The sequence below is a fragment of the Dermacentor variabilis genome, chromosome 6, assembly GCF_050947875.1.
Source record: "Dermacentor variabilis isolate Ectoservices chromosome 6, ASM5094787v1, whole genome shotgun sequence".
NCBI lineage: Eukaryota > Metazoa > Arthropoda > Arachnida > Ixodida > Ixodidae > Dermacentor > Dermacentor variabilis.
Genome location: NC_134573.1, coordinates 124,723,303 through 124,749,443, shown reverse-complemented (window position 1 = coordinate 124,749,443; position 26,141 = coordinate 124,723,303). Strand labels below are relative to the sequence as shown.

At 49.8% G+C, this 26,141-nt stretch overlaps 1 protein-coding gene across 4 annotated transcripts in view; it reads right to left on the bottom strand.

The window, feature by feature from the left end:
* Positions 1-26,141, bottom strand: part of sev (receptor protein-tyrosine kinase sevenless) — a 145,083-nt gene that overhangs the window by 68,355 nt on the left and 50,587 nt on the right. For all 4 annotated transcript variants that reach the window (XM_075695695.1, XM_075695696.1, XM_075695697.1 and 1 more), the window contains exon 2: positions 6,707-6,763. In XM_075695695.1, coding sequence (XP_075551810.1) covers positions 6,707-6,763 — 57 coding nt within the window. The remainder of the gene's footprint in view (positions 1-6,706; positions 6,764-26,141) is intronic.

Sequence of the window (26,141 nt, the reverse complement as noted above, 5' to 3'; positions counted from 1 at the left end):
CTGCGGAAGAAGAGTGGCCACTGTAGTTACGAGGCCCGGCGTCGACCGAATGCATCTCTCGCTTCTCTTCGGCCACGGTAGACGGACTTATGCTGCCCTTTGTGCCAGTGGGCCACTGTAAATCACCATTAGAGAAGTGTCAATGGAAAGAGCGTTAGCGGGAGGTGAAAGGAAGAGGGACGGCTGTGTGGAAAGAGCGAGGGACATAGACAAAGAAGTGGAGAGGGAGGTGTTCCGGCCATCGGTTCATTTGGGCGGGGCCGCGCAGACAGTGGAGCACCGGCAGGACCCGGCGCTGACGCGGGTTCCTGCGGCGCGCAATTGCGACTAATGAGGAAGTGCTCCATTAGCACGTCCAGCTCACTCTCTCTTCCCTCGCTGCTCTCTCTCTCTCTCTCGCTCTCTGTCTCTCACTATGCCGGCCGCGGACGTGCGATGCAGCGCACGTAATTTAAATGCGAATCTTTGGTGGCCGCTGGTTACATTGGGAGAGGAAGAAGAGGAACGGGAGAGAGTAATGTCGGCTCGGCAAACCACGGCGCTTATATGTAGCTGTTGCAGCGCAGCGAGGAGTGCGACCTTAACCTCAATTCATGCCTGCGGCTTTGACTACGCGGATGTTGCTCCGGCGGGACAGGGGGACTACAGACGCTTGGAGAGACCTAAGAACAGGCCAAGTGCATGTTTGCGACAGCATCTGAGACAGATTTCACTTCGTGCCTATATACGGCTTTCGTATATGCGCCTGAAGAATCGTAACCAGTTGGGCTAGTCAGTAAGCTTCTGCATATTTAGCTATACAAAATAAACTGAAGAAATAGCAGTACTAGACAAAAAACACAAGCGCTCTGTGGTCTAGCCCATGTATTGCGTTCCCGCTTCTTTGTTAGAGCTGCAGTGAAAGAAACAAAAAGAAATCCATATAGGTAGCAATGCAACCTATCGAGTGTACAGACAAGCACATGACCAAAGTCAACATTTCCACTGACTTGAACTTTCACATATAGTCCTCAGGTGCATTTAAGCGGTCCCAGTTCTATATGCCCTTACCAAGGGCATACGATTGGGCACAGAAACTAAAATAGATAAAGCCTTTAAAGCTTTTTGAAACAGCGCGATTTCTCAAATCATATGATAATGTTGGGAAAAAACGCACGAGCGCCTTCATTATGGGCTATAAACATAAACATGAAACGGTGTGTATTGATTACCATTTTGTAAGCATTCTTGCTCTCCAATATCTGAACGAGAGTAACGACCATGCAACGTATTTTACCACCAGGGGCACAGGGTTGCCAGTTATGAAACGGAACGTCTAGTTTGCGTTAGTATCGCTTGGTTTCACCCTAAAAGTATGTAGTTACTGCTGTGACACAGTCTTAAACGTGACAACTACTGAACAGCTAGTGCAAAACGCGGTTTGAACTCGCAGTTGTACAGTAATCGTCATATGAATTTTGGGGTACAGCTGTCTTTCTCCGTACAACTCCCCCTGGTGTACTTACGTCGGGCGCTATAGCTTTTGGTCTCTAACGGAAGTTCGCAAAAAAATAATCTCCACCTCCCCTCCGCCCCCCCCCCCCCCTCGCTGCCTCGATTCGAAGAGACGAGTCACTGCAACGAAACTCGTGACACGAATTCGCCGTCGCAATAATCCCGACATTTCAGGACCAGCTCGAGTACACATTTCCTCACAGAGGGAATAACCCGCTCTCTTTTGTCGCCCTTGCAGCGCGTACCTGTGCCGCCACGCGGTGGTGACGAAATTAGGACCCCCGCATCGCGGATAGAAAGCGAGCTTTGCGTCACGGCCATTAAAAAGAAAAGGGGGGGGGGGGGGGTGGGGGGTGGAGAGAACAAGAAATAAAGAAAAAAAAATGAACGAGTGCACAGTAGATTTCTCGCTGGGTCGAAATGCGTGTACGCCGCTCGCTGCTGCTCCAGCGCAAAAAGCCACTGCGAACAATTGACGTCGCGAGCATTGCGGCTCGCGCCGGCACGAGCACGGCGTGCTCATAAAGTTCGCGAGACGCGCCGTTGTCTTTTTTTCGCCCCACGAAGGCGCGGTTCGGCGGTCCTTTCTTTTAGCCCGCAGAGCGCTTGAGCAACCTTCTGATGCGGTTGGGCAAGAAACCCAAGCAGAAATTCCGCGTTTTGCTTTTTCACCTCTCTCTCTCTCTGTGTGTGTGTGTAACTGGCGGGCAAAGCTGCGCGCACTTCTTTTGTCTCTCGCAGGCAGCACCCCGTCCTATAACGCCCCTGCGGCAGCCTAAATCTTTTTCGTAAGGCGTGCAGGGCCCTCCTATTAGGACCGCAAGCGCGGGTCACGACTCCCGTATGCGCGCGGCCGAATGTGTGTCCCTTCGCTCACGCGCTTTTCGCGTTTCGTTTCGCCAGGAGACCGGCAGGCCGGCTAGGCGGAAACGAAAGGAAAAAAGTGCGCGCTCGCGATCTCCTATTACTTTACAGGGGTACACGCCGCGTTTATATGTACACGAGATTCTTCCGGCAGGTCTCGATTTTGAGCGTGTAGCGGCGAGTATGCCTATAGGGACCGCTCACTCGTATCAGCGTAATGCGACGATTTCTTTTGTCCCATTGTATACACAACGCTCATCGTCCACCGCTTCGGAGTGGCCGATTTTGGTGATGAGACATACGCGAGGCACCGCTCGGTCAAGTAAGGCGGCGCGGGAAGGAATAGAATTTCAACAGAAATTTTACTTTATCAGTGCCCTCGTTCCGCATGCTCGGAGACAACGCTCTCCCTCTCTCTCCCTGACCAGAGTCTTCTCCGGTAGACGGCACAATTGCACATCACAACACCACCCGCGAGTACTGGACAGACGTAACGGAGGCTGCAGGAGGCAGCATTATTTCCGGAGAAGCACACTAACATCGCATTTGAGTGCGTGCAATGTTTCTTGGGTGACTTAAGCTTAATGAACCAAGAATAAGTCAGGTTGGAATCATTTTTATCAATTAAACACATTTCTGTTTTCTTTCTTTCTTTCTTTTTTTTGCAAGTGAGTTCACGTTTAGTGAGTCAATTTCACGCCGTCTGTGCTTCTGTGTTATGAGTGAGAGAGGAAGTGCACCGCACTGATTGGCACAAAAAGAAAAAAAACACCAAGAAAAAACCTGAAGTGAGAACGCGTGCTTTGTCTCGAGCTATGGCGGTGATACCACCTAAGCAGCACGCCAATACAGCCAGCGGGCCAGGTCCCGAGAGTCTATAGCCTTCACAACTCGTAGGCGGCTTCAACTATTATTATTTAAGATTCTCAGTGCGTAGTTGCTGATTTAAACGCTATCGAATGCAAGAACTACACAGAATCGTTAAGGCTGCAAAGAAAAAATAAAAGAAAGTAACTAATTGCAGTAGCCAGCAGATTTCTGGTGTCATCGGGTGTATACTCATTTTTCAAGATTGTATTGTGCGCAACGAAGTTACAAATACGCCTTCGTTATCGTCCCCTCGACCGGGCAAGTATCTCGTTCGTCCGGAATCGCGACACTGTTGGCAATGTAACACATAATGCGATCTCATGAAGCCTAATCGACGCGTCCTTGTGCTTGTACATTAATGCGGCAAATTCTTACGTGGGCGAAGAGAGAGAGCGAGCGAGCGAGAGACAGAGAGAGAGAGAGAGATCATACTGGAAAGCCAGGGCGGTAAACCAGGCTGAGCCCGGTAGGCTACCCTGCACTGGGGAAGGAGGAAAGGAGATTGAAAGAAGAGAAGGAAGAAAGAAGTTCACAGTTTACACTTTTACACATGCAAGCATGCATCACTGAGTCAGTCACAGGCGGTCATACAGGCTGATGAATTTCAAGAAACGTACCAGCGCCTTCGTGGCCTAGCACGTAGCAGAAACGCGAGGCCACGGTCCCAAGATCCTCTCCTCCGTGAAAGGACGGTCGTGTAAGTGCCCCAAAGCCGTACGAAGGGCACTCCTCTAATGTTTGTATGTAGGACAGTCACACAGGATATGTTTGGTCGTTTCCTCGACACCGCATCAGCTGCATATGGGACTGTCCGCCATTCCAATTAGGAATGTGTGGGCGTTTGTGAAAGAAACTCCTACTCGCAAGTGGCACAATAGCTTTTCTTCCTATCGGTTATAACCAGGTAAAAGTTGCAATGCCATATGCAGGTCCATGGCATACAGGCGCCAGTTGGTGAACTCCAGTGTCTTCCATTTCCTTAGAATAATAATATGGACAAGACCGCTGAGGTGCTGCGCTGCATCCGTTCTCGACAACGACATCGAGGTGCTTTCACATACATCATGTGCCTTGCCTTCATATACATCACATGCATCAAACGCCTCATGGGCAGCTTTGCCGACACTTTCATTGCCAGCAATGTTGCAGTGCCCGGGTAGCCACTGAAATACAATGTCGTGGCCTCCGTCCACCATTTGATGGTAGCGTAATCATATCTCTACTACCATGTTCATGTGGGCTGTGGCGCAGAGCTGATAAGAGTAATTGCAGGGCTGCCTTTGAATCACAGATTATAGCCCAGTAATTTGGTGATTGTTGTTGCACATATCACTGCACTACGGAGGGCGGAAAGTTCGGATCCTGTCGATGTTGCGACATGCATGGCTGATCTCGAACTTCTTGCAGATTGACATCGACGGAATGACTACCGCACCAGAATAGCTGGATTTGAGTCGAACGGCCATCTGTATAAACGGGTACTCAATTGGGGTATGAATTATGCAGTACATGCAGAGCGGCTTGATTCAGGGCCCAAGTTGGCAAGTCGGACTTTTTGCCATGTTTTTGGAATGGAAAGTCGCACTTGTGGCTGCCGGAGACACTACAAAGGAGAAGGTGATCTTGCTGCAGGCGTGAAATCGGACGGAAGAGAGGATCGGTACAATGCCCGAAAAAGTTGCATCTGGTCTACTTTCCGAGTAAGAAGCAAGGCTGTTCTGACTAGTCGGGAAGGGCGATGAAGATGTTCGCTAAGGGTGTCTATGGCGATATATGTACTGTTGGGATGTTCCCTGGCGATGGCAATTGTAGCGGCTGTTGAAGCGCATCGCGGTAGACCCGGACATGTTCTAAGCGCTTGATCTTGCATGCTCTCAAGCACTCAGAGATTTGTCCTCCGAGTGCTTTACAGCACAGGAGTGCTGTAATGCAAGAAACTCGTGAAGATCGCTTTGTACACTTGAAGTATAGAACGCACCGACGGTCTCCACCCTTTTCCAGCAATGGCTTTTAAAAGGTGACTGATTGAGAGGAGTATTTTTCTTTTGGTAGGATACATATGGGGGCAGGAGAGGTCGCGGTCGACAATCATCCCTAAACATCGATGAGCTCTATTGTACAAGATAGGGTGGCCTTCAATAGAAACCGGGTATCCAGTCATCGATTTTCACCTGAACGCGACTAATGCACGCTCTTCTGTTCAGATTCCGAGGCCTTGTCTCTGAAGATAAGCACACGTGATCTTTGCGGCCTTTCGTAACATTGCGCGAGCCTGCAGCCGAGTTACTCCTGACGCCCAGATGTAGATGTCATCTGCGTAAATTGACAGGCTGACCGACTGTGGCAGGAGTTCCACTAGCCCAGACAAAGTCAGGTTGAACAAAACCGGGCTCAAAGCACTACCTTGTGGAACTCCATGGCTGGTGTGGTGGTCGGACGTTTGAGCATCCTCGGTGACTACAAAGAAGCAGCTCCTTTCGGTCAGGTAGCTGCGAATCCACCGAAAATTGCGGCCTCCGATTGCAGCAGCCACGTGCGCGTCAAGAAAGGGGGTGAAAGTTGCCAGCAGGTCTCTATATAGCTTCATCAAACATCGACCTTGGCTAATTATTATTTTCCCCAGCTATCCAGCTGTAGAAGCGCAATTCATGGTTTCCGAAAGGTTGCGGAAAACTAGAAGGAAGCCACTGAGAGAAAGCGACAATGAGCTGTCTCGGCGTCATGTTTTCTGGGAAAGCTAGGCGACGGAGAACGGCACTCATTGTTTTTTCACGACTCCCTCCTTTTTTTCTTTCCAGGCCTTTAGGGTCACAATGCGCGACGCCCTAAAGAAGATCTGCCGGAGGATGTTTGCAGAAAACCGGTGTTAAGCGTTCAGTCTGCGGAGAAAGGCGCGTCAAACCGGGCGCGATGTTTGAGAACCAGGCGTGGGCGACTCGTCCTCTTCGCCGAGGAACAACCGTGCCCTTCAGAAGCACACGTACAGACACACAAAAGCGACGAGATAAAGTAGACACAAGGAAAGAAAAAAAGAAAGGACGTGAAACGGAGGGCGGTAATACGTAGTTGAGGTCGGTTTGGCGGCGAGGCGTCTCGGCATCGCCTCACCGGACTGCGCCGCGGTAGACAGGCGTGGTTGAGTTCAATGTCACGGTGACGCGCTCTGCTCACCGTATGCGAGCGTGTGCGTGTGTGTGGCGTGCAAGCACAGATTGCTGTGCTGGCTAACAAAGAGTGTATGTGTGTGCGTACACATGAAGGAGAAAGCTGTGTGTGTGCGTGTGCGTGCGTGTGTGTGTGTGTGTGTGTGTGTGTGCGTGTGCGTGTGCGTGTGTGTGTGTGTGTGTGTGTGTGTGTGTGTGTGTGTGTGTGTGTGTGTGTGTGTGTGTGTGTGTGTGTGTGTGCGCGTGTGTGTGTGTGTGTGTGTGCGCGCGCGTGTGTGTGTGTGTTGGAGGAAGTGCAGGAGATAGCTGCTCACCTTGCGTAAACGGCAGTCCTCATCGCACACCACATTGAAGCTCTCTTCTTCCACCAACTGGAACATGCGAGAGAAAGCAAAATACAACGTTCAAGCCAAAGCTGTGCATTGCCAAAATAGAAAAACAAACACATATATTTGCGGCAACAAATTGCGCACCCTTTCGGTTTCGATTGAACTACAACGTTCAAGGTTGCTTACATAAGATCCGCGCAAGTGTGTAATGGGCTCCTTAGCCTCGTCTTCTACCTTTCTACCCTCCTACCCCCTTTCTTTTTTTTTCAATCAAGCCTGGACATAACTGAAGTGAAGCATCGGGTCATGCAGGGTCTTAAATGCAGCGGAATAAAAAGCGAGAGCATCACTTCTCTCTCTCTCTCTCAGTCTCTTGTTTGTTTTTTTGGCGGGGGGCGGGAGCATTTTGTCCGTGCCACGATTAGCGATGTAACGCTCAGACATGGATGTTTCGGTTAGGTCTAATAGAGCAAGCCAAGCGATTTCCGACAACCCCACTCAATTGTTACGAAGGCCGGTGCCGTAAGCGAAGGCAAAGAAGCGGTCGGTTTCATGACAGTTTGCGCGCTTTCACTCCTGTGGCAGAATTAACGAGCAACAATAGCTGCCGCTAAACTGTATTGAACACTGGAGGCCAAAGAGATACGTCGAAGAGAAAAAATAACGTCAGTGCGCACTACTTGCGAGAAAGTGTGCGCGCAGTAACAAACAATGTCACTAAGTATCGCATGCGATGAAAAATGCGCAGAGTCATGAAGTCGTTGTTTAAAACCGCCGTGATTTACGACACATTTTGTGATGACTTCAGAAGAAGCAAGGCTATAGACGTTTATTCCGGTAACAAACAAAACAAATAGTCGTTGATGCACAAGTTTTCATTCAAATGAGGTGCAGACGTAGACGTGACATCGATGCTTAGCTTCGTCCGTTCTGCCTTCGCCTTAGTCGTTCTCTATTTTCTTTCGTTCTTTTCCTTTGTGTGTGATGAAGCCACTGATCTACAAAGGGTACTTCAGCTAGCTGCGCTTCCGATCAACAAATCATGTCTGGTACTTCAACGTCAGCGCGCGCATAAACCGACCAAGTACCGTAAGCAAGCGACGTTAAACAGAAAAAAAAAGAAGAAGTAGCGAACACGTGACTCGCAGCTCGCATCAAACTGTCATTACGTTGTAAAGTTTGCCTTCGCAAAAGACACGAGGACCTCGTTTAAACCTCGCTTCAGAGATGGGCCTTTTCATTCCTCCGATTTCTGGCGACACACAACGAGCCCGCGTTGAGCATAAACGGCCGAGATGGGGGGGTACTCGTCTTTCGACAGGCAGTTAGAGAAACGCGATAGTCGTGTATCGTATCTTTTCCCCAGCGCGCACCCGCTCCCTCCGTAAAGGAGCCCAGCAATACACAACGTGCGGTGCGAAAATCACGACCCGCGCCGGTCGGGGGGGCAGCCGGCTGCTCGGCGCGGCCTCGTCTCTTCGCAACTGCCTTCGCGTCGTCCTTCGCCTCCTTGCGTCGAATCGGAGCGACGCGAGATTGAAGGAGGCATGCGCGAACAAAAGTCTCACACGACCAAGAGGATGAAGAAACGCGGGGAATGTGAAAATGTAAGCCGCTCGCGCTCAGGACGTGCGCAGTCGGCGAATGCGATACAAAAAGACTTGAAAGCAAGCTCATCTCTCTCTCTCTCTCTCTCTCTCTCTCTCTCTCTTTAGTTGCACGCGCCGACACACAATAACACACACGATCAATGCACGCCTGCTGCGACGCTGTCATCGGCCCGTCGGTCGTGCCCTGACTTTTCTGTATAAGCAGACACGACAGTCACGTCAGGGAAGCCATTTTGCGAAGATATTGCAGCGTGTGGGACGGGGATGCGACGCGGAAAGAAAAATGAACAGATGACCGAAGAAAATATTAAAAAAGAAAACGAAGCTCTGGAAGAAAGGCCAATGTTTGGATATGCCTCGATCGCGATCATTTAAACGTTGGCTTCCCCCGTGTCCTTTTTCTCTGGGGAAATGAACTGAGACTGCTGGGACATTAAGCTAGCTCATCACAACGCTTCAAGAAAAAAAAGAAAAAGAGGGGTGGGTGAAAGGGGGAGGGGCAGAAGAGTTTGTTTTCTCGTCTGTCATCGCCGTTTAGCCTCATGTCCTCTTTGACTGCCGATAGAGGTCGTGACCTATCTGCGTCCTCCTTTCACTCTCTCCTTCTTTCCTTTCTGTTGCTCCCCCTTTGGTGCTTCTGGCGAAGAAGTATGTGGCAAGTACGTCTTCTGTACCAATCGTGATGAAGCTTTACGTTTTGTCACATATGCAACGAAGGGCCAGCGAGTGTGTTGTCTAGCTGGGGACAAAGTCTCTCGTGTTGCTTGCGCAATATTTCGCCACGTAGTCATTAAAGCTCTGGCGGAAAATAAAAGTTCTGCCAGATGAACGCATTCACCATATATAAAGCGAATACAGCACGCTATTGTGGTTCGTGCGCAAAATGCCACGAAAAGGGAAATTTAAGCCTCACTTTCAGCACTGCTTATCATTCTTTTTCTGTCAGAGAAATGCGAATACGTTTTTAAAAGCTTAGTTCAGCAGTCCAAATATACTTGTGGAGGATTTTTGGCGTCCTTACATGATATCGGTAGGTGATACGGTGTAGTATATCAGGAACTGTGCCCACCCGTTTGGAGTGTAGGTCTGTGTTGTTGATTACGTTCCTTCCAGAAGGTGCTGCTGTTGCTCTTCACTTCATCAGCAAAAGCTGCAAGAACGTTTTTAGATGCAAAAGCAACCTCTGCGTCTATTTATGGTGGCATTGACCGAACCAGCCGCTAGATTAGCACAACCATAACCGACTGGGGTCTCCAACCCAGGGTGCAAACTGCACCATTCCAATGACAATCAAGAATTACGACTCTTGGCAGGGGCGCCATTCCTGACGATGTCGAGAAACTGCTGTAGTAGGCCTACACATGAGAAAGTGCGTAGGCGATTCGATCAATCTCTCATACTATGGACATGTCGAGCCCTTGACCATGGCTACGTTGTACAGCAGAGGTTGAAATGTGGGTAAAATGAACGCCGCCTCATTATGCCCACTTGTAACATAAGTCGGTTAACCTACATAAGAAAATTTGAAAACATTAGAAGCTGAGGTCCTAGCCTACTTAAAGTACCGGGTGGTTCGATAAGTGTGGAATCTATAGTAAAGCCTGGAAGGAACGTTTATCGTGCCATTCACCCTGCTTTAGAAGTTGGTGAGTGTTATAGTAGGTAGGCTTAAACGGGGACTAACTGGAGAGGTTGGAAGCAGTAGCTAAGTGTTATGTTACACTTATGTGTTCACTGTTATGTTCGCATAAGTGGAAACACATGTGTCAACAATATTTGCGGCGATTTCAATAGCATTTACTTATAGAACTATAATATTGCCATTCCTGCTACTTTCTTTTCACGGATAGTCATTGAGTTCTCTACTGGCAATACATTGGGCGTCTCTTGCAGTTATCACCATCACGTTTCCGTAGCATAAGAAGCACACACAAAAAACACGGTTCCAATCGAGAGTGGATCCCGGGTTTGTCACGCCTGAGCCATCCTGCCACCTTCCAAACGATGGATTAGCAAAGAAAGCAAGGGCAGCTACACAACAACAGAAGGGAACAGTGATGGACAAAGACATATTTGCTGTTGACAGCGACTCAAACGGCCGCCTTCCTTTGACGCTAATTCGACAAACACGCCAGCTAAAATAATACGCGAGACAACAAAGTAGCGAAGAAGGAGTCACAAGGAGTTTAGGATAACCAAAAAAGAAAAATCTAGCAGAGTCAGATCCCATACGGCGACAGCGAGGAAACAGGAGAGACCACTGGTCAACCAAAGTCAACACGTCATCAATCAACCTGACTGCCAGCCCAGTGTTCGCACGCCGGGCAAGGCAAACACAAACTTCGAGAAATGTTTCTCTTTTTTTTCAACTGCTTCGCACTGAGTGGGAAGTGTAGGACCCTGTACGGGAGCAATGACTTCTTAAAAGTGCTCAGATGGCAGCCACAGACTGCGCAGTGTATTGCTAATGAAAGCACCAGAGGCTGCGAATAGGCGCCTATTAATTTATCAAGCAGTAGATACTGTGGAGCGACGAACTTCTGGGATAGTTGCAGTGTACCTGTCTGCTGGCAAGCTTTTGTGCCATCAATCAGAGCTTATTATAAAAGAAGTACTAAGAAACTGAAACGCGCTGCCCACACAAGAAGACTCACACTCGTGTGAATGATCATCACCGCCGAAATGCAAACAAAAAAATAAACAAAATTATTACACATGTCTCTATACTTTACCTGCTTTTGACAACTTATTTGCGTTTCGGCCAACAGGGCACACTACAAAGTAAAAGTGAATTAATACACCATGCATAAGCTCACTCAAGCCTACTCTGTCTTTTAGGGGAATGTCCCTGAAAAAAAATAATAACTGTGTGCTACGCTTTTGCAGTCACGCGTGTCGAGGGACTGTTTTGACGTCGAACAGTCGGCCAGTCAGATGACCGTTCAAAACAACTACGTTACAAAGAACTGTGGGATTTAGAAGAGGCTGCGGAGGCCATTGAAAGAGTTCAATAAGCAACTGCCTCGACAAGCACGTACCTCACTGGTCATTCTCAAGTCTGCTGATACGTCATGATTGGACGCGACAGCCGCGCGGTTAGCACAGAGCTAGCTTTTGTGTTCAAGAACAAACGACTGGCGGAAGGAACACAGATACGTTAGCAAATACAGAGAGAGACAGAGCCTTCGAAGTGGTGCCGCAAGGCGCAAAGCAGGACACACCCCAGACTGCCCACAGTGACTTGATGCAAGCGTGTTCGCTTTTGACCTTGCGCGGAAAGGACCTCAAGCCGACGCCCAGCACTCCCAAGAGCAGACGACGCTCAAAAGCCGAAAGCAACGAAGAGGATGAAGAGCTCAACCTTCCCTTTCTTTCTTTCTGTCTTTCTTGTTCGTGCTCTGCGACTGCTCAATAACGACTTTTCCCTCCTTAAAAGTAAACAAGGCCCTCCGCCATCAACAGAAAGACGTCTCCAGTCGGTCGAGCTGTTCGGTAAGGAGGCGAATAGGAGAAGTACCAAATAAAATGCAAAAGAAAAAAAAAGCGAGCAACAGCTAAAGCCTACAGATAGTAAACGAGAGAGGAGAATAGAGACAAGGCTGGCGCCTTGTTTCTATCTGGCCGTGTTTTTTGGGGGGGTTCCGCCAAGCTAGTCAGTTCCTTCCCACTGCGCGGAGGAGAAGAAGACGGCGGCGCCACGCCTCGACGTAATTTGACACCACCTTTTGCAATTACGAGCCCAAAAAGATTCGCGGGGGCCCCGGGAATCCTTGGAAGTGTGGGCCTCCGTTCTTCGCCTTATTTCGTCGGCAGCCTAAGCAAGTGTACAACCAGAGTTGCTGCAAACTCGTGAATAACTTTACTCGCAGTACATGCGCACGTCTGAGTTGCAACTATAGGCTTTAGAAACCGCGAATTCTGACGCGAAGCTTAGCCTGCTTAGCAGAGCAAGTTACTGTAGCGTTTCCATGCTTATCAGGAAAATGGAATAAACAGAAACTTCGTTGTCTTAGCTGACAGATAAAAGTGTTTGCGTCAATGCGCCATATATGGCAATTGGATACAGGCAAGTAACACAAGCGAGAAAGAAAGGAGGCACAAATAAATCAAAAGATGTAATGAACATAAGCAAGCTTTTCTTCGTATTGTTATCAGCATAATAAGCCGAGGAAAACTCTTGAAGAAAGCAAAGTTTAAGGGTGCGCTTTTTGTAAATGCCTGACGCTCTGTTATCTCCTAAAGCCTATATACCTTGGCGTCTACTGATGAACGCGCGTTCCTTGTTTGGAGCACAACGATAAACAATGGGTCTGCCACAGGAGATGGCTCGACACTGAGAGAAACCATGACCCTCATGCGACGCTCTGTTCCCCCAGCTTTCCCTCTTCTTCTTTTCTTTTTTACTTTCAAAGGCATATTAGGAGCCGCTATCATATAAGTCTGCTGGAGAGGTCTTTATGGTCTGGTACCAGGGCCCTCAAGCATCGCAGGTCTTCCGCACCATAAACGGAAGGCAGAGCAGGAGCTGGTCACGTGGCTTACACAATGTGCGGTCTGGGAGACAAGGGCTCTGTCTCAAGGCTACGACCGTGACCCGGTCAGGGAGCCACTCTAGGAACCGCTAGAGTGCCCACATGTAACGTCCTGAGCACACATCGATATCCTTGGCCTTGGGCACTACCGAGATTTTCGAAGTAGCCTCATCTGAGTCAGGCGCCGTGTAATGACGTGCACTAGGTGGCTCCATGCGGCACTTTCTCGGGGGCTTGGCTATGTCCGTGCCAGAGGCACGGGCAGCTTTTGCGCAAATTTTTGACGTCCCTATTCCTCTCCTTTTTTTCTCTTTTAAGCCCCCATCACGCCGTAGACGTTCAAGGGCCTCTCCTCTGAGCATGATTCCAGAAGTTTGGACACTCCACGATAAAGCTGGACGCCTATGTCTAGATGGAAACTACCCCCCTCCCTGGTACAATCACTAGCCTGCTGCTACGTACTATCCACCCTACACCCCCCTCCCCATTTTAACATGACTAAGACTCCAAACTGTCTGCTCGTTCTGACGGCCCTTGCAATCGCATAGGAAAGATGGTATTTATAGAGAAATCGCACGTAATCGCGAACCTCAGGATAATTATCTTGTACCCGTCTTTCGTCACAGTGAGGCTTCCTTGAATCTTACTAAGCAGATGGCGAGGAATATCTCACACTGGCTTTCATTATTCGAGGTTATACGCTTCTGGGCGCAGCACAGTCCAAGCAACTATAGGAGTTGAGACAAGCCCGCGACTATAGAGACACGCCTGCATCGCACACATGACCCAACAGCACGCCCCGCGCAACAAACGCGGGGACGCTGCGCCCGGCAGAGCCGTGCGGCCGTGCGAACAGAGCGGGACGGCCAGCGATAGATGCGGCCACATGCACTGCGCATCGAACAGTGCGGAGGGCGCCTGGTCGCAAGGCAGCGTCTCGTGTTTCCACCACTGCGAACGCTGGTCTGTGCCAGTCCCTCCGCTCCTTTGCGTTTTCTTCGTCTTCTTCATCGCCTCCTCCTCCCGAAGGCGCGCGGGCAAGCGAGCCGCGTCGTGTACCGCCAGACGCAGAACTGGCGGCGCTGCAGCGACGAGCCCTGTGCCCGTGGCCATGCCACGCTCGGTCGCCGGGCGGTATCCTATTCGCCTGACAGGGGCGTGCGCCGAGACACAGAACAGAATCTTCCCCCGAACTGACTCGCTAACTGCTCGCAGTTATCACGAAAACGATGCGGTGCCCTCCCTGCGGCCCCCTCTTCCCCCCCTGTCTGCAGTCGCCTCGTTCCTTCCTCCGTGGTGTGCATACTCTCTCAGATTTCGACCGTTCCGGGCGAATTGCAGTGGACCTAGCCAAACAACCGCAACTATATACAGCGTGGCCCCGTGTTTCTTGAGCGATTCCGCGCATGGACGTGAAGCCGAATAAGTGACGGCGAATATTTGTTGCCTGATCTTGAAAAAGCTTGCCGTGCGTTTCGCAAGGCTTCATTGAAATTTCCGCATTCAAAACGCACATCTATTCCTTTTCTTTATTGGTATATTTTTTATCATTGTACCCGCAGTATACCAAAGCGTTCAACAGGTTTCTGCGAGTCCCGCAGAGGCAGGTCAGGGGCTGTGACGTTCAGCTGTTGAGCGCGAGGTCGAGGGTTCGATTCCCCGGCAGCTGTGCGCGTTTACATTTCAATGGGGGCGGAATACGAGAACGCTCTTCTATTATAGAACTTACGTGTGCAACCAAAATGGTCGAAACCATTCGAGGGGAACACCACGACAGCGCTCTAACAGGCACAGCGTTTCTTCCGGGAAGTGGAGCCTAATGAAACAATTGGCTTCCCGCATGACTTGCTAATCGCAGATCATGTATGTTGCTTTGGTTTGTGTGAGGGCCAGCTTTGTGATCGATTCACAGCGATGTTCAATAACCATGCCCACGGGTCGATCTGGTCATTGCACATCGTGCTGCGAGCAGTTACGCTGGTTTGCCAGTCAGTTACACAGAATAAGTGTTCACGCATAGAGAGCCTTTCTAGCTGCCTCTATTGTGTAAAGCACCGTGGTGCAACGTGCGGTGATATCAATGGCTCCGTCGATAAGGTACGAGCGTGGATGAGCGCACTGATCATGTGGCATTGTGCGCACGGCTGCGTTCAATTCGTCCCATGCCATGCAGGCACGCGTGTAGCACGGGCTCATGTTATAGATTAGAGCAAGAGAGAGAGAGCGCGCGGTACCTATGCAATTTCGGTGCGTGAACATCTTACTCTTTTCTTTAAATATACAGTGGCTCATATTGGTTGTGGCAATTAAAATGACGTAAAAAATAGCCGCTGTTAAACAAACATTTCTACCGTGTCGATTGGCAAACCCTGTTGAAATGGTCGAGTCCTTCAGTGCCCACGACGCAATTCACGTTATGAACTGCGGACTGCGAAGTACTCCAGTCGGTGTGAAACGGTTGTGACGGCATTAAACAGACCAGTTAGGATAATTATGACTGCCGCATGCCAGTTCGGCATAACGGCGCGGTGCCGACCAACGCTCGGTCGTCCCTATTTGCTGATGTGTATATGAGAGGATAGCTCGTGCTTACGTTCACCATATATACGCGTGCTCCAATTATACAATCTCCCTACACGCCAAGCTTAAAAGTGGGGCTCTTGAAGTTAGCCTCACTAAAGTCGGCGCGGGGAATTACTCTACCTGCGCATGTGCGGTTTCACCAGTGCTCATTGATAATGACTCACAGACACCGTTGCCAGTCCTGCTATCTGACGCAAGTCAAGATCTTTGGCGCCAGCGAGTAATCCAGGGCACCATCTTCATACCTTTGCACACGGATTCACAGCCGCCAGGAGTGACATCTCCCTTCTGGCTCTACTTAAGCAGCTGCCTTCATCCGGCCACTTTCAGTGGGCACGGGATAGCGGCAACCATGGACTCTTCAACGTGACTTCCTGCGCAGACAGCACGTTTTCTTGCTTTCTTTCTTTTTCTTTTTTACCTCACGAGAATCATGCATCTCAATCGGGCACCAGCATGGAGGCGAACACGTAAACAGAAAATCCAGCTGTTTTATACAGTCCAATACGTGGAATGCACCCTTGCGGGCTTTCGTCTCTACAGCCCTCAGTGAACCCTCCTCCTTCTCTCTATTTGACTGTCTCTCTCTCTCTCTCTCGCTCTCTCACGCGCGCGCGGGCACGCATGGCCTTATGAAAAGGACTTGCCCGACCTAGAGCTCAAAGAGGTGCACTATAGGCGCGCCGCTCGTCAGGCTGCTCATTAGGCATTCACGTATACGCACGCGTCCCCGACGAGTCAGCCGGCGTCGGCCGTGCCGAAGTGGCGGTGACTGCGCGTATTGTTCTCCATGCGGCGTGGCGCTTATATGCATACACGTGACGCCATCGCATGCGGTGTAACGCGCCGAGCGCATTTATTTTGCAACGGCGCTGACGACGGCACGTACACACACCGCGTGGCTCGGTGCACTCGCGTGTGAACAAGCGGGAGCGATCGCGGGCGTATATAAACCTGAATGCCGCCGCGGCGCCACCCGTAATTGGACGCCCTCACAGTGTTTCGAAAGACGCTATATGCGGGACAAGCTTTGATCGGTGTTGCTATCCGCAACGAAAGCACACAGATGCGGTTTTGTCGCGTTCGTGCATAAAACGCTGAAGAACTGTACTATACATGTAATTAGGACTTCAAAAATCCAGCCGGATGTATATGCCACAGGCTCGCAAGGAGTGCAATTACATGCGCGGGTGAGATTTCGGAAACGAAAGCTGCATAGAGGAGCGGCTGGCGGCGTAAGGACGTGACGGGATGACCCGCGAAACGCCTGAACGAAAATGCGGCAAGGACCACGCTCGCCCATTGCACCAGTATTTACAGTGTATCAGCTAGATAAGCAAAATATACGCTGCGCGTGCTTATTCGTTGAGTGAGACTGCGCGTTTGCGCAATTTTGTAAATAGCCCAGTACAATAGCAGTAGCGTGTTAATATAGAAAGACTTAGATTTCTTCTCCATGTAAAACGGTTTCCGGGACTTCATGCATCTTTGCAAGATGCAAGCGTGCGTGCGAAGATCCAATTTATATGAACAGCTGCGTACATATGCGGTGAAGTTACTTAGCTTACTCTGTAGCTGTATAGCTGTAGTATAGCAGCAGGACTTATTTGCAAGAGTTGCCGCCAGCAAATGCGGCGCTTTCTTGCTCACTGATTCACCGGTACTGTTTTGAGACTGGACATACCAGAGACTAAAACAATATCGCAAAGCCGAAAGTATAATGACTAAGTGATGAATGCGGAAAGGAAGGCGGATTTTTCGCACAAAAGACTATAGGCACGCCATTGTCGAACCACAGACGGCCAAGGTTTGCTGACGTCACACTACTTCACGGAGCTGCAGCTGCATACATATAGAGCACGCCGACGAGAGGGACATTTTTGCCGCTATGAAAACGGAATTCTCGGATGCACTCGAGAGCCTGGTAACCATGGCTCAAGACTTCTGTGAGCTGCTCGCTCGGTTGCCACAACGTGCCGGCAGGCCCAAGGGCGAGCGCATAGGCTAGACGAGAGAGCAATTCAGATGGCCGAGCTTTTAAAGCGCCGTCCTTGGGTCGTGCCAAAAGAAACACGCCTGCATTCCATTCGTATAGGCACGAATGGGCGGAAGTGGGAGCTTCAATTTCCTTTTTTCTTTATTATTTTTATATAGTTGTCTAGCAATGCAAAAATTTAAGCTACCGCAGCAAAGAGTCACGAAAGAAAAACAGCTCTTAATGAAGCGACAGTATACGGTTAATTGTGTGCATTGCAAAACGACCACTGCGGGAGAATAAGTTTGTTGGCTTGGCTGGCGTTTATAACTCTCTCTAACAAATTGAGCAGAGAATATATGCAATGCGCGTAAGAATGGGTGGAATACGTAACAAGGACAGTCCCAGCTAATGCACTATTCATTCTTCATTCTGATGCCCGGCGTGCAGTCCTGGGACTGTCCAAGGACAGTCCCAGGACTGCACGCCGACTTATGTGCTCAAAAGTATGTTGCTCATAAGCACCGTTACCGACGGAAAGGTAGTTTACGATAGCACACTGGAGAAACGTATTAAGCAGCGCAGGACTACCGCGAAGTGTACTGCACGTTTGTTGCTGCGGTCCTCTGGCCCGCCACAGATCTCAGCGTTCTTCTTAGCTAGTATAGAAGCTGTGCTTTCGCATTATACCCGCGCTTTCCTTCAGCAAGCCGAGCAGTATCGATTTATAAATCGCATTGTTGCACTAGACTGCACGACGATGCCTGCACAAGTGTCATCTGGGTGCCAGTGCATAATGCCAGTTCACACGGCCTGTCACGGCTGTCGCATGCAATGCATTGCACAGTGTCGTAAGCAATCCAAACAGAGCTTTCCTTCTTTCGTTTCTTCTTTCTTTTCTTTTTTCCCCCTTTTTCTTTCTTGCGAAACTGCATGTTGGCGCTTGACGATTGGTCACCATCCAGCAAATATGTTCTCCATAACTCAGACAGCCTTTGTGGACAAAACACTCACCCCTTCGAAGGTACTGAGAGAAAGAGATAGAGAGAGAGCTCTTTGTTGAAAATGCAGAGAGGTACGAAGGAGAAGAAATGCCCTAGAAGGAGGTGGGCACTTCCTTACATTATGACGTCCCAGAATTCATTCTATTTAACCTGAATAAAACTAAAGTCAAGAAAGTTCTTAAGTTGCTTGTTTATCCCGCTATAAAAAATGTTCTCAAGTTCATCCGGGCGTCTTGTATAATGCAAAGCGATGTTGTTAAGAAAGAAACCGAAAATAGACCGGAAAAACATTCTCAATGGTTGGTTCCACATTTACTTTGCTTCATTCGCGCCACTTGCTTTCAAGCCTTAGGACATTTTAAATCGTACCCTGCTTTTCCGAATTACATGTATCCCGTTCCCATGGCTATTGGCTCCATTTTGTCATCGTTTTCCGTGACCGCATGAGTTCATGTTTACGCTTCAAGAAACCGCCCAGGGAGACCTCTCTTGCTCAAGAGCGCTGAAACTAACATTAGCGAAAAAAAGAAATACATATTGCACCTAAAATAGAAAGCATAAATACCCACTTCCCTTTATAGAATAACTTTATTTCCATCTACTTGATGGAGGAGGCTGCAAGTAAAAGCTGCTCCACTAGAGACAGCTTGACGAGGCCCGCAGCCCCCCCTACAGAATATGTCTTCGAAACACGTATAGAACACTGAAATTCGGTGGTATATGATAAAAAACGAAACGAAGCAGAAAAAGCCCCCGAGGAATATCAAGAATCAACGTCAAGAAAGTTGGCGCACACTTGAAAACGGGGCCAGCGCAAGGAGCAGACAATAGGCGTACCAAGCCCAGGAGCCATTGACCTCTTTCGCTCGAAGTGGCCGCTTGAAACGGAATCGAGTGGAGCAACGGTATCCTCCGAGGCGCCAAATATCTCTTGTTCTTGTCCGTGTACTTGTTCTTGTTCTCAGTCTTCTTGTTGTGATGATTTCTTCTCAGGAACGCCAACGAATTGATCGGCGAAACGCTTCGCTCCTCTTGATTCCACACCCCCGCGGAAGCCTGCCCCCTTCCTTCGGGAGACCGATGAAGCAGGCCACGGTATCGACCCGGTAGAGTGTGCTCCACTTGTCCCAGGAAACGATGGGCCGCGGTAATGTACCGGCGCTGGCACTCACGACGGCGGAGGAAGGAAAATTCGACGCATTTTGTTCTCCTGCACTCCGGCAAGAGTAATGAACGCCAGCAATTTCCGCTGGCCGCGAACAACGAGGACATGCGTCTGGAAAGTGTATAAAAGCGACTTACAACAAAACGACTAAAGGACGGATGAGCAAAATCGCAAGCAGCGAAAAGTGGGAACAGGGCCGAGAAAGTCACGCTAAACTTCACTGCTGATGCCACAGAGACAAAAAAAAAATACAGAGAAACGAACTTAGTTCTCAGCCAGGGTGAAGGAAACGCTTTCAGGAGTCAGGCCTCGTTGGATAGCAATGGATGCGGACGAGGATGCGCGCTGGCGCGGCTTACAATAAGCTGCGAGGCGGTGAGAACGGCTGCGAAGCAGGAAGGAAGGGGGGAATAATAATAAAAAAAAGAACAGAGGCCGCTTGTCTCGACTTCGCTTTTGTTACAATCTGCTCGGGCTCGCTTCGGTGTGTTGCCCCCGTGGCCGAGTCAAGCCGGCGTTGGTCTCGTGCATGAGGAAAACCCTGGCGCGAAGGAGGGGGGCCCCGCCTTGGATGCGTGGTGAACTCGGCTCCAGAGTGAACGGCACTTGAGAAAGTAGCGTGGTTGGAGAAGGGCGAGCAGCGCGATGGTGCGAAGGGTGTCGAGGGGCTCTCGGAAAAAAAAGGAAAGCTGGGCGAAGGACGACGACGTTGCCAACGACGGCAATTCGAGTTCCGCCGAGGCAGAGGGTAATTTTTTTTATATCTTTTTTTTTTCACTAAAGTTACAGGGCTCACGCACGCGCCGCGCGCATCAAAATCCGGGGCTCAAAAGCGGGCACACGTATACGTACATTGCCCGAGTACAGCCCAGTTCCGTGCAGTGAAGTGAATCTGATACCTCTATACTGTCCCGTCAATCAGCCACTGTCCCAACAAGGTTGTTAGCTACTACAGCTGCATGAACTACGTCATCAGTATTCGAATCATATTTTTGCTTCGCGGTGAAAAAAAAAGGTGGCCGTCATATATGACGCCTTAGGATGATGTATGTTAATGAACTATTGTAATGAATGAATGCATGGTAAAAATTACGAGGCCCTTTGTGGCGAAATACTAGGCAGATACGTTCCCCGATCACTCTGTACATTTATGAGCGAAATAAAGAGACTACGAGACGCCCTTTGCGAGCATATGGTCAGTATGCTGACCTTGGTTCGCGTTTTCTGTATGTGCTGCTCCATAACAATGATTTTAAGAACAAAGAATGGCAACTGCTTTGTTACTTATAGAGAAAAGTAAATTCGAAACGTGATAGGGGAGGAGGAGAGGGTTCACCGACGCTTCTTTAAAGACCACCAATTCGTTTTTCAAGCCGGACCACAATGTCCTCACGCCATCACCCTATATCATCCGCCGTTCGCTGTAGAGGTGGACCCTGCCGTCAGCCGTGGTTGCGACGGGCATCGGTTGTACACGCTGCCATCGGAACCTGCTTAAATGTAACTCTGCTCCCTATTACATGCTTTACGCTCTGTTTACGAGAGGCCAGCAAATGGCCTTGAATCGATGCAGGCAGCGCACAAAGTCGAAACTGCTTCCACAAACGCGCAGAGGGACGTTGTCATTGACAGTCCTTCCTCGCGTAATTTTCAAGCGTATACGACGCGCTTTACACGAACAACTCGATCACGAGGAAGGAAGGGACTATATACGTTCAGTCGCGCAAGCGTCGCAGGCGAGCGCATGCGTTCCTCGCGCGCTGCATCCTTCGCTGGTGTTGCGTGGAGCAGCGAGCCGCGCAGGCGCTGCCGTCTCGAGCGTCCATCTCTTCCTCCTGCAGTCCCTTTCGGTGCCTTGCGCTCTCCCAGCTCAGACGGGGCCCGGGCAATTAACCCCAATTGAAAAGTGCTCCCCTCAGCGCCGCCTCGTCTGGAACGGAGAGCCGTTGCCGAGGGCGCTGCTCGGCGCGTTGCTGCTCGGAAGGCCGTCGTGCGCCGGCGCGCGTCGGCAATGGGCAGCGGCGTTTTTGCGCGCCGCACCGAAAACCGCGCTGGCGCGGCGACGCTGCGTCACAATTCGAGCGAGTCCGAGGGTTGTTGGATCTGACACGCTTCAGCATAGGGAAGTCTATCGGCATATATTAACTAATACGCGATTATAAAACCAGTGTGGTTGCGATTGTGATGATATTGCGCTATACGGGCACGCCTGAGCGCCCGTTTCCTCGTCGAGTATGTGACCGTGAGTCAACCAGTCCAGTCACTCGCAGAAATGGGAAAACGAGTAACGCTATCTTGCGCAATATCTGCGGTCCTTCCGGAAAAACTAACACTTGTACAGGTTCGTGAGGATACCCTCTACTTCTCATGCTGTCAAGAAACCAGTATGAATTGGAGAACATAAGCTCTCACATCGGTGTCTGTGCGGTCGATACGATTTCGCATGCGCATGTCTTTTAGTGGTTAATGTCTTTTAATGTCTGCATGTTTTAATGTCTTTTAGTGGTTTTACTGGTGAAGTTGATGGCTGAATGCGATATTGTTACGCGAACAAAGGATTAAGAACTGGAAACTGTTTACAAAGTATATTTACAAAGGATAACTGCAGCGCTGGCCAGTTCAGCCAACAGCTCGAGAGCCAGAAAGCGTTCGTCGTCTTCGTCGGGGCGCCCGCGTGCATCGTCCACAAGAAACACGCAATATGCATGTATCAATATTATATCGATTTAATCGGGCTTAATCTACTTGCGATTCGACTTGTTCACGTAGTACATGTCCGCTGGGTATGCACAACGCACGTAGCGCCACGCCGTCTCCTAATACGCGCGCTGAGAGTTGTCTGCAACGACGCAGAAGCAGCTTACAACAATATAGCGCGAACGTTCCTGATTCTTTATCGTGGGCGCGAATTAGGTGAGCGTCTATAATAACAATCATCAGGCCCTTAACATTGGTTAAAGGCACCGTCGTAGGCCTGCAACTGTGTTATAGCGATTGCCCGCCAGGGTGACTCAGTGGATATACGGTGTTTTGATGCTAAGCATGCATGAGGTTGCGGGTTCGCTTCCTGAGGCTGCTGCAGCCGCATTCTCAAAGTCGGTATGCAAAATAACGAAAGAATACTTTAATCCCGGTGCACGTGAATGAACCCAAGGTGGTCGAAATTTATTGAGAGCACAATCCTTTGGAGTCTATAATAGCCCGAGTGTTGCTTTGCGGCGTCACAGCATAATTGTTTTAGCCTTCTAATGCGAACCCCACATCTTCCTTGGTGCCACTCTTCTGACTATAGTGTTCTGAAATGCTTTCGCGGGCGAATATGCATGCATCTGGAAGCATTCCTGTTTCCCTTGAACTCGAATGCACGACAGGAAAATCGTGTTCAAAAAAGACTAAGGAACAGCGTTATTATTAACCGCGAGGAACGCGTGAAAGTTACTATTAACTCGTGTGACGCACTCACTGACGCACGTTATAACTCGGCCGAGAAGGAAGGTGAAGTTTAAACGAAACACAGGAGGACAACGCTAGGAGGAAACCGTTGTCACCGTCCGCCGTGAGACCGCGCCTAGCGAACAATGGAGAGACAAAAGACGGCTGCAAGGTTGCGGAAAGGGGTGATCGAGAAAAAAGGTACGAGATTCCACAGAGAGGAGCAAGTGGACGCGCAGGCTCATTGCCGCGGAAAGCCAGCTGTCTGGTGCGTCCTCATTTGGGCCGCCCCGTCCAGCGGCCGGCATCGGAGGCTCCCCGTTGCTGTAGCACCAAAAACTTCAGTGTCCGCCAGCAGATATAGGACGATAACTGGTCTGGGACAAAAAGAAAAAAAAATCACATGGGCCGTTACGCGTGACGTACGTAGTGCGATGACTCTTCGAACGGCGTGATCGAACGAGTGGGGCCGCTAAGCTTCGGAGCGTGCAAACGGAGCCATATTTACGCGCGAACGAGGTCGGCAGAGGAGGGGATGAAACACGCAGTTGCACGCGAGTAATCTTCGTGGAATGATAATGAAATGCCACTTATTGCCGACTGGAGAGAGATAGAGAGACAGACTCACTGGCGATGCCTATAGCACATATAACTGTGCCTCCACTTTTGTGTAAATGCTTCGTATTATTACTGGAGAACGCTTCCTTAAGACCAAGGACAGGTGCGGCACGAAGAAGGACCAGGGTTATTGTATGGTGAAACTCGCACGTGCTAAGCAGTTGAGAAGATGGCCAATCCTTACAAGCGCCAACTTTAGGAGAGGATGAGCGCAAGATCGAGAAGAGCGCCCTGATTCCATTCGTACCGTCGTGTCTCTGGAGCCAGTCTGGTCTAAGGACTGCAAATCGAGTGTCTCGCGATTCGTGCACAGCGTACTAAAATTCTGTATCATCTTCGTCTTCTCCATCACTTTCTTCGTGTACTTCAACTGCTTCATCTACTTCAACGTCATTATCTTCTCGTTCTTCATCATAGCCGTCGTATTATCATCATTTCCTTCTTCGTCTTTTCCTGTTTCATCATCATCTTCTGCATGTACTTCTTTATCACCATTTTCTTCATCGGCAGCCCTCTTCGGTATCTACTTTTTCATCATCACCATCATCGGCTTCTGCATCTACATTATCGTCGTCATCATCAACATCGCCATCGTCATCGTTATCATCGTCTGCTGCTTCTCCGGCATGCGTTTGCCAATTGAACGCATTTTCAACATCCGACCTACAACTCCAGAGGCGACCAAAAAAAATGGTACCCGGAAATACAAGTCGCCGAAGCAATGTAATCCACCTTCTCTTCTTCGCAGTCACCCAGGAGAAAGCACCGCTGCCGAGGAACGAAATCGGCGAAGAAAAAAAAACATAAACGTCAAAAGACATGGCGGAGGAAAGGAGACGTCGCCGCGGTACAATTTGCGAGAGTCCGCTTCGCATTATTTAGTGCTGGTTGTTCGTGCGGAACGGCCGCCAACACAAAAGAACTTTGGCCAATTCCTTTAATTGTTTGAAACAAAGTTCTTTGTTCTACGGAGATAGAAATCTTGACCTACAAAATGAAATGCTGCTCTTATTAACGCATGAGTGGAGCCGAGTTTCCTTTATCTTAGGACATTCATAGAGGTTCCTGTATATATTTGTTGTCCTCAGTTGCGAATTTAATGCGCCGCTGTATTATAAGCCATAAAGGTTCTTGATTCAACCTCAGCAATCTGTTAGGAAGTCACGTACGATAAATACAAACGAGAGATATATCGGGGATGCTGGCGACGACAACAAGAATGATTGAATTTTTACATGGCTAAGGAGAGTTTTTGTATCCAGGCAAAGTGGTGGTAAAACCGAAATGTTGCGAGATGGATGGATGGATAAAACTTTCTTGTACGTCCGGCAAGGTTTAACGCGGCCCGGGCTCAGGTCTCCCACGGGGGAACGTCAAGGCCCTGCCTCAACGCCGCCTCACGGGCTTGCTGCGCAGAGCGGCGGCCCACCTCGACGACAGGGTCTCCGAAGTAACTGCCATCCCTCCTATAACTGCACTGCGCTCCCACAGCATGTGTTTGAGTGTTGCTGGTCCTTCCTGGCACAATTTGCACGTGTCGTCCTAATGCTTATCTGGGAAGATACATTTCAGACGGAATGGATTAGGGAAGGTGTTCGTCTGGAGAAGTGGCACTTTTCTGCTGCCAATCCCCACTGTATTTATCTGCAGTCGGTAGTCATTTTCACTGAACATTCTTATAACAACATTTGTCATTATCAAAAATAATCCTGGTTACAACACTTCCACCAATCAAGGTCTCTCCAAATAATGACATCGCGTCGATGAGTCTCTTGGGAAGCTCGAGGAGGAGAAGGAAAGACATGGAGGCTAGCCAGTGTAAATATCGGCTGTCTACCGTAGGGAAGAATAAGATTGCCAGCCACTCCATAACGGAGCTATACGCAACAAGCCCGACGAAAAGAGCTTGCCAGTGGCAAACCCGTCTCGAGACTTCGGTTGAATGCCGCGCGTACTCGCATGTCCAGCGGCAGTGCGTTGTTTCGCAAATCGTTGATCGCTACAATGCGGTTGCGCTTCCGACATCCCAAAAAGCTGAGACACAGCTTCCACCGATACTGCAGCGTGCTGCGCGGGCCGCGCACCGGATTGCCCACCGGCCGCAAGGCTCCATGCAGCAAGCGCGCGGCTCTTCGATTCGACCTCTCTCAGTGTCGGAAACCTCCAATCTACGGGGCCTGACTCAGCTCGGCGAGACGACGAGAGAGGGGAGCAGATTTTGGAGCGTGGGAAAGGCGGCGTACCACGGGAGCCACGTATATGTATATACAGCCTATAAAGGCCGCAGCGCGGATCATTCGTGCTTAAGGGAGGACAGGAGACGGTGGGGAGGTTCTTCCTCAATTGCGCGCCGGCGATGGACAACTGTCACACCGCGCCATCGAAAACTCTAAAGATACACAAATGCGAGCCGGAGAAGCCATTTATACACCCTAGCTGGGGAACTGTGGTACGTCCGCTGGGCGGCTGCCCAAACTGATTTCTGTCAGGGTCTATTACGC